Source organism: Eschrichtius robustus, chromosome 12 (assembly GCF_028021215.1).
Source record: "Eschrichtius robustus isolate mEscRob2 chromosome 12, mEscRob2.pri, whole genome shotgun sequence".
In the NCBI taxonomy this organism is placed as follows: domain Eukaryota; kingdom Metazoa; phylum Chordata; class Mammalia; order Artiodactyla; family Eschrichtiidae; genus Eschrichtius; species Eschrichtius robustus.
This window is the reverse complement of record NC_090835.1, coordinates 41,236,409-41,256,589: the sequence shown is the minus strand read 5'-3', so window position 1 is coordinate 41,256,589 and position 20,181 is coordinate 41,236,409. Positions and strand designations below refer to the sequence as shown.

At 36.9% G+C, this 20,181-nt stretch overlaps 1 protein-coding gene across 4 annotated transcripts in view; it reads right to left on the bottom strand.

The window, feature by feature from the left end:
• Positions 1-20,181, bottom strand: part of SETD2 (SET domain containing 2, histone lysine methyltransferase) — a 117,246-nt gene that overhangs the window by 19,220 nt on the left and 77,845 nt on the right. For 2 of the 4 annotated variants that reach the window (XM_068556973.1, XM_068556974.1), the window contains exons 13-15: positions 15,007-15,055; positions 10,254-10,437; positions 2,965-3,634 (exon numbers count right to left, since the gene is read on the bottom strand). In XM_068556973.1, coding sequence (XP_068413074.1) covers positions 2,965-3,634; positions 10,254-10,437; positions 15,007-15,055 — 903 coding nt within the window. Of the gene's footprint in view, positions 1-2,964; positions 3,635-5,452; positions 5,532-10,253; positions 10,438-15,006; positions 15,056-20,181 lie in introns of those variants that run through there. The other 2 variants (XM_068556975.1, XR_011075597.1) reach the window with 2 other exon arrangements.

Below are 20,181 nucleotides of genomic sequence, written 5' to 3'. Positions count from 1 at the left end.
CCAAATCTAAAATAGAAAAATGCTAATATTTTGGAGGGTAAAATTTCTTTGACCCTCAGTGAAACTACATTCATGAAGAATTTATCTGACAAGATCACAGTTGTGTAAGGCTTATCATGGAGACACTCTAAAGGATTCAATTAATGTGTAGCAAAGCTGTGGTTTCTTTAGCATGAAAAGTCTGGCTACAAATGCTGGTTGTGAGATAACTTCTAAACTGAAATGGCATTACCCAGCTTGATCATTCCCTGTATTTACTAGATATGGCTCCAGACAAATTTTATGTTTCTAAAATGCAAAGATATATTTAAAGGATAACAATTCATCAACAGGAAGGAATGTTACACATACTGAAAATAATTCCCAAAGGAAATGCGAAAAACATCTTAACAATATCACTGCAAAACAAAAACAGAAACCACAAAAAACAAAACCTAAACAAACAAAAACCAAAAAACACCCAAAATTGCAACATTCATTTGGAGATATAGTGTTTGAAACTCAAACTGTCAAAAAGTAGAGGGAAAATAAGAAAGTCTGTTGGAGATTGGCTCTACCTACAAGGGACTTGAAATTACACAAAAGCTAATTTCTCAAACATAAATCCAGTCTAGAAATATCTTTAAAATGTGACTTCTAATGGGAATTTTAAGAGAAGGTCCAATATGTTATAGAGGGGAAAACATAATTGTTCTGCTCCCACTTCTAAAGGGAAAAAAACAGCTATTACTTTATATCTGAGTCACTTCACTTATGTGAACAATTTATAGTGTAAGCACTCAATTTTTTGAGATGTAATTTAGTGTAACTTTTTAAGAATAGGTCACTCTAATGTCACAAGACCACTATAAAGCACATGGCCTCAGTTAAAACTGAGCTTTTATGTCTAATAAGCAGCTGTGGCAAAAAATTAAAGTCACCTTCTGATAACACATCTGCTCCAAATTTCAAAGATACTGCATATGTACACACACTCACAAATTTATATTATACCATATCACATACTACTTCACTGTCAAGGTTATTATACCTTATTATAGGTTATTATACCTCAGCTCATGTTGGTATGGTTGATATTTGATTTGAACAACACAGGCCTCAACATAGACCAGATATATGAGCCAGACACCAGATAGATGACCTTGATCAGCTGTAATTCACAGCCCACTAATGTCAATACTCTCAGTATTAAGGTAACTAAGAACTATAATTAAACCTTCAAGGTATATGGTGCTTTAAATTTATCATTACTAATATCCATTATCTCATACAAACCTCAACCACTCTGAGGCATTCTGCTCATTTAATAAATGAGAAAACTAAAACTGAAGAATCTAAGTGCCTGTCTCCAGGACACACAGTAAGTGACAGACTAGGACTTAAAATACACACGCTAACAACATGCTCTATGCTTCTCATTACCCAGAGTTGAACATCATCTCTGATCAACTAATCTCATAAAGAAGGGAAGGATAGTCTGAACCATCTTAGTCCATTTATCAACTACTCTTGCACACGAAAAGCAGATTAGGGAGTCAATAAATGACTCCTTGGTAGGAACAGACTGAAAACTCGAAATAAAATTGTAATACTTGAGTCTTAAGGCTATGACTAAACCCTAGAGCAATCTTTTACTCACTGGGATGGAAAAAATTAATTCTATTTTAAAAGAACAACCATAAGATCACTGAGCTCTCTACTAAAGAGTCTTTAATTCTGTAGGAGGCAGAATTATGCATAACAAACACCACCACCACCAACAATAAAAAGCTACTAAGAAAATTGATAGCCAATAACCAATAATGCCCATTTTCTTACCTGCTGTATTTAGCCCTATAACATTAGTTTTAAGCCAAACATGAAAGGAAAAACACACACAAAACTAAGTATAAGAATGTTCAGTGCAGTATTATTTATAATTATGAAAAAGAACTTTCAATTTAAACAACTACCCCAGGAAAATGGATAAACAGCGACCTTATAAGCAAATGTGGTATTATACAGACGTTAAAATGTGTACGTGTATGTATGCATATATATATATATATATATACACACACACATAAAAATACAGAGTAATTTGGAAAAATGGTTAAGAATCACGTTACACAGAAAAACATGGGATAAAAAAACTTCCAAGTCTTCAAAATTACAAATTCATAAAATATATAAACATGTGGTTAAAGAGATCATAAAAAGTGAAGGCAGTTAATACAGTTAAGGTTTTCAGAATTAAAGCAGGACACTGTCACGGCCTTTTGAACAAATTTTGATACAGCTTCATAACAAAAATACGAACAGAAGTAAAAATTACTTCTGTTACTTCAATACTAAGTAATGCGTACAGGAAACATCTCTGGGAGTCTCCGCCATCCACAATAATTCACCTTTAAAGGGTGACGAGGAATGATGGGAGAGACATAGGAATGTGGTGAAGACGATGCCTTAAAGAGTCTTTTTTTTTTTTAATGTATTGGTTTTATAAAAAAGAAAAGAAATTTGATTAAAAACCACAAAAATACACTTCAAAAGTTATTCTCTCTCTCTCGCTGATCACTTGCTTTTGGGGAAGCCAGCTGGCATGTTGTAAGCAGCGCTATTGAGAGTGGTAAGGAACCAAGGACAGCTAACAACCATGTGAGTGGGCTTGAAAGTAAACCTTCCATCCCCTGTCTAATCTTCAGATGACTACAACCCTGCTTAATAGCTTGACTATAATTTCATGACTCTGAGCCAGAACCACCCAGCCAAACTGCTTCTGAATTTCTGACCCACAGAAACTATGAGATAGTAATTACTTACTGTTTTAAACTGCTAAGTAATTTGTGACACAACAGATAACTAGTATATATAAAATTAGCCAATATGTAAAAGTGGTCAATGGCAGGACTTACCCCTCACATCAGATTTAACATCCCATAAACAGACAGTAAAACAGACAAGAGAATTTCCAAAATTAGTTACCTGTACAATTGGTGGAGTTGTCTGTGAATAGGGTGATGTCACACCATAGACAGTTGGACAAGCCTGTCCTTGATAATATATGGTTGCTTGAGACTGTGCAGGAGAGTACTGCTGCTGTACACTCACGGACTGTTGGTTTGAATCCCAAACACTGTAATTCTGTCCCTGGACTGGGCCTGGGGCTGGCACTGGCAAGACGGTGACACTGGAGTCTTGGTGTACCACACCATCACTTTGGGCCACATACTGTGAACTGGAAACTTCCACAGGGGCTGCCACATGTGGCACCACTGGCACAGGTGGAGGGGCAGCAAGGGGTTCTGTAGAATGTCCCACCAAGGGCTGAGAATGATCATAAGGAGCAGGAGAACACACAGGATCCATGCTGGGTGTGGGGAGGAGCACCTTTCCAGCATTAGGATTGCTGGGATCCACATAGGCCTGCATGGGATAACCTGGTGGGTAGCCAGCAAAGGGGTGATGAGGGGCATTGTAGCCAAGAGAGTCATAGGGCAGTGGAGATGTCATTCCCAGGTTCTGCATCTGCTGCTGTTGTTTTTGAGCCTCCCGCTGAGCTACCTCCTGCTCAAACAACTTTCGACGCTCCTCTGTAGAAAGTTTATTGCGATCTTTAATTCGTACTTTCTTTTTAGAAGTTGGTGTATCATATCTAGAAAGAAAACAATTAGAGCACCACAAAAAGTTTTTCCCTAAATCAGAGACATAACCAAAGCACTAATAAATGTTATGTCACTCGATACTAAACCATTAACCACACCAACTCCAATTTGGCACTGGTTGAAAATCATACTCAAAATTACTTAAGGAGTTTTGCAGATAGGAGAGAACCTCAAGGAAATAGACACTTAGATGAAAATAATAACTTTATCCTTATCCTCAGCTTCTAGAACTTCAAATTAAAGATACATGTAGTATCCTAAATAGATTCTTCTTTATAGTTAAGTTCTGTAGTTCTGTAACTACAAATTCTGAAATTAAAACAAAAACCCAAATACACTAATAAAAGCTACAGAATTTGATGTATGTCTGACCACACCCATTAATATCAACACAGGTTAGTTAAGTGAAAGATAAGCATGTACACATAAAAGTATGGGGAGTTATATTCACATACTCTTCTTTGTGCAGTACCAAGTATAATATCATATTGCTAAACCTAATACCCTGTGATAGTTTTGACAACTATCCCCAGTAAGCCCCCAAGAAACCATCAGCTCTAACATTCACAAGAGAACTGAGGACTTAAAAGATTCTTTTGTGAAGTTCTATGGATTGAATCGAACTTTTGAGAAAGGCTCTTGACAAAAATGAAAAATGACAACTAATTTCAAGATGTTTCATTGCAAAGAAACATCTAATAACAGATTCCTGGATAAGGGTACAACACTTATCCAAACAACAAAAAATATATGGTCTAAAAACCTCTTAGTTGAAAACATCCTTTAAAGTGTTAGTGAGGTGGTAGTACCCTTAGCTGCCTGGCAGAAACAAATGCAAACAGTCTATAGAAGAGAGCACCTTAAATCCAGGCCTCAATGAATTCCTACAGATTAAGTTCTAAGGAACAGGAGTTCATTAGAAAATAAAATTAATCTTGTCATTTGTGACAACATGGATGGACCTAGAGGGTATTATGCTGAGAAAAATAAGACAAAGAAAGATAAATACTGTATGATTTCACTTGTATGTGGAATCTAAAAAACAAAACAAATGAACAAACAAAACAAACAGAGTTACAGATACAGAGAACAAACAGCTGGTTGCCAGAGGGGAGAGGGGAAGAAAGAAACAGGTGAGAGAGATTAAGAGGTACAAAAATTCAGTTGCAAAATAAATGAATCACACGGTATGAAATGTACAGTATGGGGAATATAGTAAAAAACTATGTAATATCTTTGAAAGGTGACATACCGTAACTAGACTTATTACGGTGATCATTTTGGTATAGAAATATCAAATTACTATGCTGTGTAACTGTGTAACAGGAACTAACAGTGCTGTAGGTCGATTATACTTCAAAAAAATTCACGGAAACAAACTCATAGAAGATAAACATGTACTAGGGATATAATGTACCACATGATACATATATAATGAACACTGCTGTATGTTCTATATGAAAGTTAAGAGAGTAAATCCTAAGACTTCTCATCACAAGGAAACGTATTTTCCCCTATTTCTATAATTTTGTATCTACATGAGATGATGGATGTTCACTAAACTTACTGTGATGATCATTTCATGATGTAAGTCAAATCATATGCTTAACATCTTAAACTTATACTGTGCTGTATGTCAATTATATCTCACTGAAAGCAAAAAAAAAAGTATATAATTATAAAATTATAAAATACCCCCCCCACCCCACACACACACAAGTGAGAGGAAGAGACACACAAAGACTGCTGATACTGGAATTATCACACACAAAATATTAGAGATGTTTAATATGTTTAATAAGATAAAAGAGGCTATTAAAAATATGCCTAAGGAACAGGACCATAAAATACTATCAGGCAGATTTGAATAAGAACCCCATGAAGCATCTAGAAAGGAAAAAGAATGAAAAATTAAAACTCAATTATCATATAAAATTGAAATTGCACATACCTGGCAAAATTCTACTTAAATATGCAAGAGAAACTTTTGCACATGTACACCAAAATAAGATAACAGCACTATACATAACAGAAAAAGCTTTATAACAAAACATTATACAGTAATAAAAATGAATAAACTGATACTGTTATGAATAAATCTTAGTAAATAAATATCAAGTCAAAACAAAGTACTGTCAAATTAAATGCAAAATAATAGCCTTTTCATACAGTTAAAACTAACATATTTTTAAGAGATATATATTAGATGACATAAAACTATATTTTAAAAAAGGCAGGCCAGGGTATAATGAACACAGAATCCAACAGATACTACTTGTTATCACAAGTAGTAAAGACAGGGGACGGTACAGAAATAAGTGACATAGCAAGATTTATATAATTGTTAAGATCCTGACTTTTGTGCTGGGACCTCCAGGGCTCATTACATTATAATAAATGTATGGAGAAAAGGTCCATGGATAGAAATAAATGTCATGAACCAAGAAATAACCTAATATTCAATTCAATTCAGTGCCCATAAGAGCCATGGTATGGTTAAGCAAGAGATTAGATCTGAAGAGAATTAGTAACTTGGAAGATGATCTTCAAATTTAAAAAGTTCGATGAATTTCAACCAGGTTGAAAAAAAAAAGAAATCCTCATATAAACACAGGGTAGCGATAATGCAGAACACCAAATACAAAGATAACTTCTTAAAAGCAGGTCAAGAGAAAAGCCAGGTTACTTAACAAAGAATAGCAACCAACAAGTTTCATAAAATCAATAAGGAAAGTCAGAAGAATGAAGAATAACAGCTTCAAAGTGTTGAGAAAAACTGTCAACCCAAAAGAACTTCCTTTCAAAAATGAGAATAAATGTTCACATAAAGACTTGTTCATAGCCAGTAATATTCACAATAGTCATCTGGAAACAATCCAAACGCCTATCAACTAATGAATTTATAAACAAACTACAGTATACCTATACAATGGACTACTACTAAGCACTAAAAAAGAACTGAGACACATAATAACATGGATGGATATCTCAAATATAATATGCTAAGTGAAAGAAGACAGAATATATTTTATAGTATATGATACCATATATATGACATTGTGGAAAAGACAAAACCAAGTCAGAAAGGAGATCAGTGGTGACCAGGGACTAGGAGTAGAAGAAGGGGACGCACTACAAAGGGGTAAGAGATAATTTCATGAGGTGATGAAATGTTCTATTGGGTTGGCCCAAAAGTTCGTTTGGATTTTTCTGTAAGATGTTATGGAAGAACCCGAATGAACTTTCGGGCCAACCCAATATATAACCTCTGTGGTTGTAGTTACATAACTGTATGCATCTGACAAAACTCAATGAGCAATACACTTAAAATCATGAATTTTACTGTAAGCAATTTATACTTGCTGGTTAAATAAAGCTGATTTTTAAAACTGAGCGTGAGCAATGCAAACAAAATATGAAAAAGACTTTTTAGACAAAAACTGAAATATTATGAAGAGAAACTCACTAAAAGAAACCATTTAGGGACTTCCCTGGTGGCGCAGTGGTTAAGAATCTGCCTGCCAATGCAGGGGACACGGGTTCGATCCCTGGTCTGGGAAGATCCCACATGCCAGGGAGCAACTAAGCCCAAGCACCACACTACTGAGCCTGAGCTTTAGAGCCTGCAAGCCACAACTACTGAAGCCCACGCACCTAGAGCTGGTGCTCCTCAACAAGAGAAGCCACCTCAATGAGAAGCCCGCACACCGCAACGAAGAGTAGCCCCCTCTTGCCGCAACTAGAGAAAGCCCGCATACAGCAACGAAGACCCAACGTAGCCAAAAATAAATAAATAAACAATTTAAAAAAAAGAAACCATTTAAAGGGGTCTGAGATAAGAAAGAAAAGAAACTAGTAAATGTAAACAAACTAAAAAAATCAGTTGGTCTACATAAAAAAATTAACAATAACTGATGGGAGGAGGGAGAAGGAATTATAATACTGGACAATAATACCATGTAAATTGGGAAGGCTGAATGGTCAGAGTTGTTCAGGATATTGGTTAGCTTTAAATTTTATTAAATTGAAACAACCAGTTACAGAATTAAAGAATTGTCACAAAAGATAAAAAAACAAAAACAAAAACAAAAACACCCAATCAGCTATAAGCTATTTATTAGACACAGAAAAGTTGAAAGTAAAAGGAAGGAAGAGCCTTCCTGGGACAGGCCTTCCCCCATATCCTATGCTTTAGCTCCTCTCTGAAGTACCTAGACAACAGTATTTGATGCACATTTCCTGAGCTGTTTTACAGATGTGAAAACCCCCACCAAATGGAAGATGTTAACTACTTAAAGACCAGGAGCACATAGCCCCAGGCCTCCTTAAGCCTAAGGACTGATAATATTAACCCCTGTGACACCACCCTGTTACCTCACCATCAGCCAATCACAGAACAGTGCACAAGCTGATCACTTACCCTGTGACCCCCCTCCCTCACCTGGCTTTTAAAAATGCTTTGCGGAAACCCTTCAGGGAGCTTGGGGTTTTTTTTAGAGCATGAGCCACCCATCTTCTTGCATGGCCCCGTGATAAACCTTTCCCTGCTCCAAAAAATAAAAAATAAAATAAAATAAAAGGAAGAAAGATATACCAGTTAAATCCTACTAAAAGGAAGATAAGCATATTTCTATGAGTATCAAACAAAAGAGACTATAAAGCAAGCTTCAATAAAATTCTAAGAACTGTTATCATACAGATCAATTAATGACAAATTGAAAATTTAACAAAAAGAAATTTAAACACACTGTATATCCTAATAGTATTTAGAACTAGATTATGATGAAGCTGCATTAACAAGAGTAGTTCAAGCGGTCTTACAGTTCTTAGAAACACTTCTATTAGAAGAGAAAAATTAATGAGCTAAGAATCCCAATTGTTCCAGTTAAGAAATTAAAAAAACAATATAACAAGCCTAAAAAAGTGGAAGGAAACAAAATATGAGTAGAAATCAATTACCAAGATAAAAAATGCTATCATTCTGTGATTTGCATTGGAGGTATTGCTAGCAAAGTAACATGAACAAGGCATAAGAACTAGAAAGGAAAACCAAAACAAATTCATATGATATGGACTGTTGACAATGACAAAAAAAGGAGACAGTGGGGCAAAAAAAAATCCTATACTCTCGAAATTAATACAAGTTTTGTATGGTTAACAAACATAGGATCAATATACAAAGGTGAATTGCATATTGAAACACCAAAACCAAAATGAATATGTAACAGAAGTTAGGGTTCTCAGAAATAAATACACCAAAAGATACACAAGTTTTTCTGGAGAAAACTATAAACAAAGACATTAATGAAAAACTTTATCTTCATTAAAAGTATTAAAGAAGACCTAACTAGACAGAGAATATTCAAATACTCAAAGCAGATTCTAAGGAAGAATAAATCTGAGAAAAGACAGGGCATCCCAGAAGATCAAGTAGGGATTTGCCCTACTTGCTATCAAGACTTAAATATAGGATAGTCATAGGAGCCCAGAAACAGATCCTCCCATATGTGAAAACCTGTTGGAAAGAGGCAGCACTGCAGATCAGTGGGGAAAGGAGGGGCTTTCAAGTAGTAAATGATGCTGGGACAACTGGGTGTTCACTTAGAAAAAAATGAAACCAGATTCCTACCTTAAAATATATACAAAAATTAATTCCCAATGGATTAAGGACTTAAATCTTGCTAAAAAAAGAAAAAGTGTATACACACACACACACACACACAAAGTCATCCCAAGAATGGGGAAGAATTTCTTAAAACACTGTAAACACTAACCATAAAGGAAACATACAATATATATGATATATTCAATTACACCACAATTAATAAATTCTGTGTATTGAAAGATACAGAAAGAGTCAAAACACAAGTCATAAACTGGGAAAAAATACTTGCAGAATTATATTTAGAATATAAAAAAAGAACCCCTAGAGCTTAAAAAGACAAAATTTAATGAACACCACATATAAAATGACACTTCACAGAAGAGTAAACAGAAATGGTCAATAAACATATGGCAAAATGTTCAATCTATTTAGTAATTAGAGGAATGTAAATTAAAATCATGATGAATTACTATTACATACCCAGAGAACCCAAAATTAAAAATTCTGACAACTGCATTACATGACTGCTATATCTCAATTTTTTTTGAAGTATATTTAATTTAAAAAGAACTTCTCGGGAACAAATGTTTTCTAGTACCCAGCAGGTGATTATGTGGCCTGTTTTTCTACCAGCAACACAAGACAGCCTCTGACACAGGGATCAAACAACATTTTGAACTGGTATGGTGTAAGATTCACTAGAAAACATAGGGTTATCTCCCATCAACCCCCATTCCCCTTTAAAGAACAAATCTCTGGCTCCTCAAATAGCATTTAAACGTTATGAAGTAGAAGCCATTCGAGTACCAAAAATCTATTAGTCTTCACAGCTATTATTACTGTCAAGAGAGGCTCTCAGTAGTTATGAGTAGAGTTTCCTTTTATACTCACTCACAAAAGAATACATTTATTACAAAAGCACTTGTTGCCCCAAATCAGAAGTGTATCACTTGGGTACTTTTTGACTTGCTCAGAAAAGAGAGTAACTCACATAGGCCACTTACCTGTCATCTGGCCTTTTTGTTCCCCGCTCATAGGCAGAAGAAGGTGGTGAGAGGGAGCCCCTTCGTTTCCTCTTCTCTTTATTTTGAGTTTGTTTGTCTGGGTCTCTCTCTCTTGACCTGTTAGGAGTCTTTGGGGCAACTGTTTGATCTCTGAAGCCAACAGCATCCCTTCCTCGTTCGGTTACTAAGGGAAAAGGGTTTTTTAAAAAATTTACTTGGTAGATTTTTCTCCATCATGATAGTATACCAACTGTACAATAAAATTTCTATCCAACAAACAGATCTATGGACTCCTCCTTCATATACCCAGTCCCGAATGTGGACGAGACACAAGGTCTTATATGCTTGTGTGCTCTACTTCCTAAAAGTCTCTTCCATGAATGCCCTTTTCTACCTTTTTCCACCAAAGTCTCAGTCCAAGCTTTCATCATTTCTAACAAGTTCTGTGGAACACATGCATGCAAGATGTTCCTGATACCTTTAGTAAGGCAGTCTGCTTGTCAGTTCAAAATGTAAAAGCCTTCCACTGCCCTTATAACTCTGCATATTTACAATTGGTAGAAAAACAGCCTGGCATGCTAAACATAAAAACCTCAATAGAAAAATCTCTTTAATTAAAAAAAAAAATTAGACAACTTTTTATGAACTACAATTTCAAAAGAAAAATATTTCAAACACAGGTGAATCAGGTGGTAACTCAGGAAGTTATCAAAACCAGAGAGCTACATCTTCAAAAAAAGAACGCCAGCTTCCTATTCAAAGATGGAAGCTGGGGGCTTCCCTGGTGGCACAGTGGTTAAGAATCCGCCTGCCAATGCAAGGGACACGGGTTTGAGCCCTGGTCCGGGAGGATCCCACATGCTGCGGAGCAAATGCCGCGGAGCAACTAAGCCCGTGCGCCACAACTACTGAGCCTGCGCTCTAGAACTCGCAAGCCACAACTACTGAAGCCTGTGTACCTAGAGCCTGTGCTCCGCAACAAGAGAAGCCACCGCAGTGAGAAGCCCGCGCACTGCAATGAAGAGTAGCCCCTGCTCACCACAACTAGAGAAAGCCCGTGCGCAGCAACAAAGACCCAACGCAGCCAAAAATAAAATCAAAAAAAAAAAGATGGAAGCTAACCTTCTTCACTCAGTCTCTTTACCTAGAATGGTTCTCACCCAGTTCCATTGCCATTGCTCCCAAAAGCTGCCCTAAGTACTACTTTTCACTGATCACACCACCTAGTCTTTCATTTTCCTAAGTAGTCTAGATCCCACCAATGAACATTTCAATATAAATTGACTGGTATTATATGCTGTTGCTTTGTGTGTGTTAGTACCACTACCTACTAATCATATTGCTCTCTTCATAAGGAGAGAATTTCTTATAAAATATCTCTCATAGCGCAAAGTGGATTCTCAATAAACATTGTTTTTTCTTTTCTCATCTCAGAAAAATGTGCTATCAGTTGTTTTTTCCCCAGCAGTAGGATTAGGTTTACATATACCATTCTCACAGTTCTTTTAGCTGGCCAAAAACTCCATTTATTTACAAAAAAGTTACTAATCTACAGCCATGTATGAGTATTTGTCAGTGAGAAGCTAACAGAACTAACTCATCTAATACCACATGCTGGCAGAAAATACTATACAATTAAAACAACTGTTCAGCTCAGAAGGTATTAGCACAACATCCTTTTGTGAAGTATTATTATCTAGTTTCATCTGAATCTGCCCATGACTACTCTATTTCCTCCCTCAAACCCAGGTTCCTTACCCTGGTGTTAATTTCCTTAAAATGTGGCTATTTCTTCACTATATACTGGTAAAACAAGAAAAGGAATCATACCAACAGTATATTCTGACTCTGCATCTTAGAATATGTGAGGCAGAGAAATCATCTTATATATTCAGGCTGATTTTCTCATATTTTAAAACGAGGATAAAGCTAGACTGCAGGGCTTCCTTGGTGGCGCAGTGGTTGAGAATCTGCCTGCCAATGCAGGGGGCACGGGTTCGAGCCCTGGCCCGGGAAGATCCCACATGCCGTGGAGCAACTAGGCCCGTGAGCCACAACTACTGAGCCTGTGCGTCTGGAGCCTGTGCTCCGCAACAAGAGAGGCCGTGACAGTGAGAGGCCTGCGCACCGCGATGAAGAGTGGCCCCCGCTTGCCGCAACTAGAGAAAGCCCTCGCACAGAAACGAAGACCCAACACAGCCAAAAATAAATTAATTAATTAATTAATTAAAAAATAAAAATAAAAAATAAAAAAAGAAACTGCCAGTGTTTAAAACAAACAAAACCCTCTGCCTTTATTAAAAAAAAAAAAAAAAAAAGCTAGACTGCATATTTCCCAAAGTATTTCACAATCCTTATGAATTTTAAAAGTTCTAAGCTTTTTAACTGCTTGACATTGAGGAGTAACATAGGAAGTCAGGTTTGCATTATAAGCATTTCTCTAATCTAAAAGCCTGAGACTGAGATGGAGGCGGGGGTTCCCCACATGTGAGGATGAGACTGAAGTTGGCACACAAAAGGCTGCTCCCTGAAAAGATTATAACTGTCCACTACAGACCATGTCCTGCTTCTCTCAGAGGGCCATACCAGACTAGATATTTACAAAATAATGGTGGCAGGGTGGGGTGGGGGGACCTTCATAGGTATTGAAACTTTGCCTGTCTTGCTAATGTTTTCAACTCAGTGGGCCCAGAGAAGCTAGCCTCTGATGATCAACTCTATAGTGGTGTTGCTGATATTGCCAACCAGTACTACTCAACCCAGCTTTCTTTCTTATGGGAAGAATTCTTTGCAGCCCTAAGTAGGATGTCCGGCTATGAAGAGACTAAACCAGTAGAACTAAAAATATCCAAAAGATACAAAAGTGATGTAAAGGATACTTTACAGGGCTTTAACCAATAAGATTATTTAACCAATAAGATTTAAGATTACAAAAAGTTCTTCATGCCAAAAATAAAGACCAAAAACATGATCACACTGGCTCCTTTACTCTATTTATATTGGGTCACTGCTGGAGGGGCACAAGAGACTAACAAGAGCCATCATACTTTATACCATTGCTTTAATCTCTAAAGTATGTTGGAAACATAGCTAAGTGGTAAAGCCCAGAAACCATACTGCAATGGTTTCCCTATTATCTGTTCTGTAATAATGATTCTTAACCTTGTGAGGGGTCACTGATTCCTTTAGAATCTGATGAAAGTTTTGAATTTTCCCCAGTAAAATGAATGTATACCAAGGATTTTGCATATAAACATCTACAGGTAAAAACTTACACACACCTAAGGAGTATAGGTTTAAGAATGTCTGCTCTAGAGGAAGAAATGAATGGAAGAAAAGCTAGTAAAAGGCCATGACTTCAAGGAAAGAAACAACACAGGGAGTATAAAGGGACATCTCCTTTGACAAAAATTCACTAAGAATAAAAATGCACAGATCCACCTCCTAGAGCAATGGAAATAAAAATAAAAATTAACAAATGGGACCTAATTCAACTTAAAAGCTTTTGCACAGCAAAGGAAACTACAAACAAGACAAAAAGACAACCCTCAGAATGGGAGAAAATATTTGCAAACGAAGTGATAGACAAGGGATTAATCTCCAAAATATACAAACAGCTTGTGCAGCTCAGTATCAAAAAAACAAACAACCCAAACAAAACATGGGTGGAAAATCTAAATAGACATTTCTCCAAAGAAGACATACAGATGGCCAAAAAGCACATGAAAAGATGCTCAACATCACTAATTATGAGAAAAATGGAAATCAAAACTACAATGAGGTATCACCTTACACTGGTCAGAATGGCCATCGTCAAAAAATGTACAAACAATAAATGCTGCAGAGGGTGTGGAGAAAAGGGAACCCTGCTACACTGTTGGTGGAAATGTAAACTGGTATAGCCCCTATGGAGAACAGTACTATGGAGGTTCCTTAAAAAACTAAAAATAGAGCTACCATATGATCCAGCAATCCCACTCATGGGCATATATCCGGAGACAACCGTAATTCGAAAAGATACTTGCACCCCAATGTTCACTGCAGTACTATTTACAAGAGCCAGGACAGGGAAGCAACCTAAATGTCCACCGACAGAGGATTGGATAAAGAAGATATGGTACATATATACAATGGAATATTACTCAGCCATAAAAAAGAATGAAATAATGCCATTTGCAGTAACATGATGGACCTAGAGTTTGTCATACTGAGTGAAGTTAAGTCAGAGAAAGACAAATATCATATGATATCACTTATGTGTGGAATCTAAAAAAATGGTACAAATGAACTTATTTGCAAAACAGAGAGAAAGTCACATTATGTAGAAAATAAACTTATGGTTACCAGGGGGGAAGGTGGGGAAGGATAAATTGAGAAATTGGGATTGACATATACACACTACTATACATAAAATAGATAACTAGTAAGGACCTACTGTATAGCACAGGGAACTCTACTCAATGCTCTGTAATGGCCTACACGTGAAAAGAATCTAAAAAAGAGTGGATATATGTATATGTATAACTGATTCACTCTGCAGTACACCTGAAACTAACACAACATTGTAAATCAACTATACTCCAATAAAATTTTTTTAAAAACCCATGTTTTCAAACTTATACCAAATATTTCATTTACCTAATGACATATTATCTGGTTTCAAAAACAAAATAAAGTTCTTATCAGTTACATCTGCATATTTCTAAAAGAATATTTGTAAAGCCATATGCACAAAGTATCTCTGAATACCTACTTGTGCTCTCCTTTTCAGTTTGACTTTTCTTTGGAATTCGATATACCTCCTGCAAAAAATAAACCAAAAGAAGAGTTATCAGTGTGGAATGGAAGTGGTGATTGCTTTGAAGCTGAGTGATTTCACATGGCAACAAAGAAATGGGGAGGAACAATCTGGTATTTAATTTTTCTCCGAAATTTTACTTATGTTTGGCTTTAAATAAAAATAGAGCATGGTCCCTTAAAAAACAAGTAAAAACATATAGCACAAATACATATTTATTTCTAAACGTCTACCAGGCTTGTATGACCTCATTAGCCAAGTAGCAGACTAAGTAACTAAGACATTTTATTTCTGGCAGGAATACACCTCCTGATGATCTTAATTTCTATATGCCTTCTGCATATAAAATGAAGTCATCTATAGTTCCTTTACTGAGAGTATTCATATGAACAAGTCAAACATCTCACTTGCCATCCCTACTTAAGGGGAGAAAAGGTTAGTAATAACTCAGCTATATAAACACACTTCAGAAAAATTACATGTGTAAAGACAATTCCTGCTATTCAGCGTATTTTTCTATAAATACAAAATCAACTTGGCTAATTGCCAAATGTAATCTACTTTTATACTGCTGTTATTTTAAAAAAGGAAAGTTTTAGATCATTGTTGCTCTTCAAATACTATCTAATACTTTATCAAAATTGTTCTTGAGAAATATAAACTATGTTTTTAAGCCTTGAGGTACCTTTTCTTGCTGTATGAATCTAAAGCCTAGCAACAATTCTGTTCCCTGACAATCTCTCACTGTTCTAAGTCCATCAAGTAGCTCTTGGGCACATACTTCCTTATCCAGTCACCTTGTTAAGTGGGCAAATGGCAAACCCACACATTCTCAATGGTACATCATACAAAACCCTTCCTTCAGAGTAATCTCATAATATTGACCACACCTATATGACCTGGTAATCCCATTTTATAGGAATTGTACTCCAAGAAAAATCTTTCCACACGATTTTTGGTTCTAGCAGCATTTGTGGAAAACGAAATAACCCACATGTCACACAACTGAGGAAAGTTCAAGATGTAATATTCAGCTGCCATTAAAAATGCCAATGTGGACTTTACAGACGCAGGGCAATCTGTATGAATGCATTATCTTATTTGAATTTCAAAACAACACTATGAGATTGTTATCTCCATTTTACAAATGGGAAAACTTACTTAAAAAGCTCAGCAACCTGCCCAAGGTTATGATGCACTTTTATCATCTGTACCAGATGACACAGTGGCATTATTCTGGGAAGAAGTACCATTTTTGGGGATTTATCCACAAATGTAGGTAACATCCACCATCCCCCTAGCCTTTTCTAAGTAGAACTTCCACTACAGCTGGGATTCTCAATTCTGGCTGCAGAATTAAACCACTCCAGGCAACTTTTATAGATATACTATCCAAAACAAATTGAATCTAAAATTCTGGGAATGGGTCCCAGGCATCTGTATTTTTTAGAAGTTCCCCAGATGATTCTGATGTCCAGAGAAAGTGGGCACCACTGAACTACTGGCTTCTCTTAACAGCCCTCACTCATTCCTTCCTCACAAGGGAGCATTTGAGAGAAAGAACTATGTATGTCTGTCCTCAGCTCAGAGCCATCTGGGCTCTTTCTCCTCTTGGGCTGCTTCTGCCTGTAGACAGGATACATTCCAATCTATTCCTCTGAGGGATGCCTGGAGTTGTCTAATTCAATGTCTACCTGTGGGTATGAATCAGGGATAAAGAGAGGAAGGACTTAACACTTTTAGCTCTGACTTCTCTATCCACCTCTTGGAGGGGTTAACAAACTCGGGAAAAAGAACACCACTTATCAGCACCTACCCACATTATAGGGAAAAACAGGTATTCTGCTAATTTTAAAAGTTTGAAAATGACTGTTGCATTAGGTACTCTGTAAACCTAGGCACTCCAAAAGAGTTCATTCATGAAGGGTGCTCAGAACAGATGTATCGAGGGATATCTGAGTCAACTAAGAATTACACAATTTTAACTTATTTAGTTTCTTTTGCAGAAGGTCTCAGCATTACAAGTATTTATTACAAACATTTATAGCAATTTATTACAGACCTCAAGTTTGGGACCCATTCTATGGTGGCGGTTAATATACCAGAGGAAATGCTTCTCAAAGATACATTCTTAATTCCATTCAAAAGTTTAGAGCAACTGCTAACTAGAAAATGTATTCTGATCACTAAGTTGTACACATGAAACTAATATTGTATGTCAAACATACTTCAATTTAAAAAAAAGGATTCAGGGACTTCCCTGGTGGTCCAATGGGTAAGACTCCGTGCTCCCAATGCAGGGGGCCCGGGTTCGATCCCTGGTTGGGGAACTAGAGCCTGCGTGCATGCCGCAACTAAGAAGTTCGCACGCCACAATGAAGATCCAGTGCAGCCAAAATAAATAAGTAAATAAATAAATAATTTTAAAAATTTTTTTAAGTATTCTGATGTTCACAAAATGGCTGATTACTACTGATTAGTGACCAAGAGCTACTGACTAGTAGAGTATGCCTAACACTATGGGGAAGTTCTATCAACATGCACCCAAGCACTTGGAATTACTAACATCCTCCTCTTCATACTGTCAAAGTTGTATACAAAATTTAAGCTGGAAACTAAGATTATCTACTTTGAGGCCCTGAAATGCAACAGAATTTTTCCAAAGTCCCACAACAACAAAAAGTAAGAAGGAAGCAGCACTATAAAGATTACTGTAACATTTCTTAGGATCATTCTGTCTTGTGAATAAATAGCAATAGTGTTAGCCTACATGATATGAAAATCTGTTTGGAATAATGTCACACCCGCATGGCACAGAATCCACTGCTGAAAATGCTATCTGAGTTGCCTTCATTCACACTAATCCTTTATCTAAATGGGAGATTAAAAAAATAAAATTAGAGGATAAGAGAAGTCCTACATCTCCTAACAGGTAGCCAGAAAGCAGGGAGAGAGAAAACTGAGGGTAAGAAAGTACTTAAAAAAAAAAGAAAAGAAAATTTTTTAGAACTGAAAGACATATTAAGTCACCAGATAGAGAGGACTCAGAGCACCTCCCACAACAAAGGAGTCAAAATGGTATCAAAATAGCAACACTGTAAGCTGGAAAATGATGCAATGACATCTTGAACATTTTGAAGGAAAATTTATTTCCAAATGGTAATTATATGATTTGCCAAACAAGAATAGAATAAAGGTATTTTTCAGAGTTATAAGGTCTCAAAATTTTGTCTACCAGAAGACAATGTGGAGGGTCTAAAACTCAAGATTCTAGATGGTGTGAAATACATCTCATAAATTGTCTACAGTGTACATTGTACCATACTAGGTACAATAATTTATAAGACCTAACAATAATTCCTGACAGAGTGATGGAAAATCTTTCGAAGGTTACTGTAAATGAATTATCCAGCATTTAGATGATATAGGCATAGATTAATAAATATATGCATATAAATTCGACAATGGGGCATTCAAAATAGATCAAGTGTCCAAGCTCTACTTTTGTGCAAATAACTAGGCGGTCGTGGCTATTTAAAATAACACCTACAAAAGATCTGAAGATGTCATTCTAACCTGTCATAATTTCAAAAAAAGTTGTCTTCCAACAATACTGTCCCTAACTGAAAAGTTTAGTTATCTAGAAAGTGTTTTTAAAGCAACTGTTATAATTAGCAATAGAAATTTTTTAAATTACAAAAGGGGTATATGTTTTGACTATGGGTTACTTGAAAAATGATGAAGATGTTAACAGAAATGTACACCAAAGATGAAGAATTAGCTTATAAAACAAGATTATGAGCTTGAGTCCGAAAGGCAAGTGGAGGAGAGAGCCAAGAGAAGCCTGAAGGGACTTCCCTGGTGGTGCAGTGGTTAAAGAGTCCACCTGCCAATTCAGGGGACACCGGTTCAAGCCCTGGTCCGGGAAGACCCCACATGACGCAGAGCAACTAAGCCCATGTGCACAACTACTGAGCCTGCGCTCTAGAGCCCACAAGCCACAAGTACTGAGGCCATGTGTCACAACTAGTGAAGCCCGTGCGCCTAGAGCCCGTGCTCTGCAACAAGAGAAGCCACCGCAACGGGAAGCCCGCACACTGTAACAAAGAGTAAGTCCCTGCTCACCACAACTAGACAAAGCCCATGCACAGCAACAAAGACCCAATGCAGCCAAAAATAAATAAGTAAACAAAATTAAAAAAAAAAAAAAGAGAGAGAGAGAAAGCCGAAAATACAGACCTAAAATTCAGGAACTAGGCTAAAGCAAGAGATCCACAATTTGGGAAAACCTTAAGAAAACAATCGATATATTGTGTTACTGTCAGAGATTGCCAAGAAAGAAGGTACATAGAGAAAAACAAGCTGACTTGAAGGAAAATGAAATTAAAACGTGGAAAGTCTTTATACCTGAATCATATCGTAAGTTTTCCATTTCTTAATAAACACCTGCCAGCAATCCCACTTCTGGGTATGTATCCAAACAAAATGAAAAGCAGATCTCAAAGAGATGCCTGACTCCCATGTTCACTGCAGCATTATTCACAGTAGCCAAAATACAGAAACAACCTAAGTGTCCATCAAGAGATGAATGGATAGAGAAGCTATGGTATATGTATACAATGGGTATCATTCAATCAGGAGAAAGAAGGGCACCTTGCCATTTGTGACATGGATAGACCCTGAGGATATTATGCTAAATGAAATAAGACAGAGAAAGACAAACACTGTACAATATCACTTATTATATGTAATCCAAAATAGCTGAACTCACAGAAACAGAGACTAAAACAGGGGTGAAGGGAGGTAGAGTAACAAACTTGGTCAAAAAGTTACAAACTTCCAATTATAAGATGAGTAAGGGGCTTCCCTGGTGGCGCAGTGGTTGAGAATCTACCTGCCAATGCAGGGGACACGGGTTCGAGCCCTGGTCTGGGAAGATCCCGTTGCTGCGGAGCAACTAGGCCCGTGAGCCACAACTACTGAGCCTGCGCGTCTGGAGCCTGTGCTCCGCAACAAGAGAGGCCGCGATAGTGAGAGGCCCGCGCACCGCGATGAAGAGTGGCCCCCACTTGCCGCAACTAGAGAAAGCCCTCGCACAGAAACGAAGACCCAACACAGCCAAAAATAAAT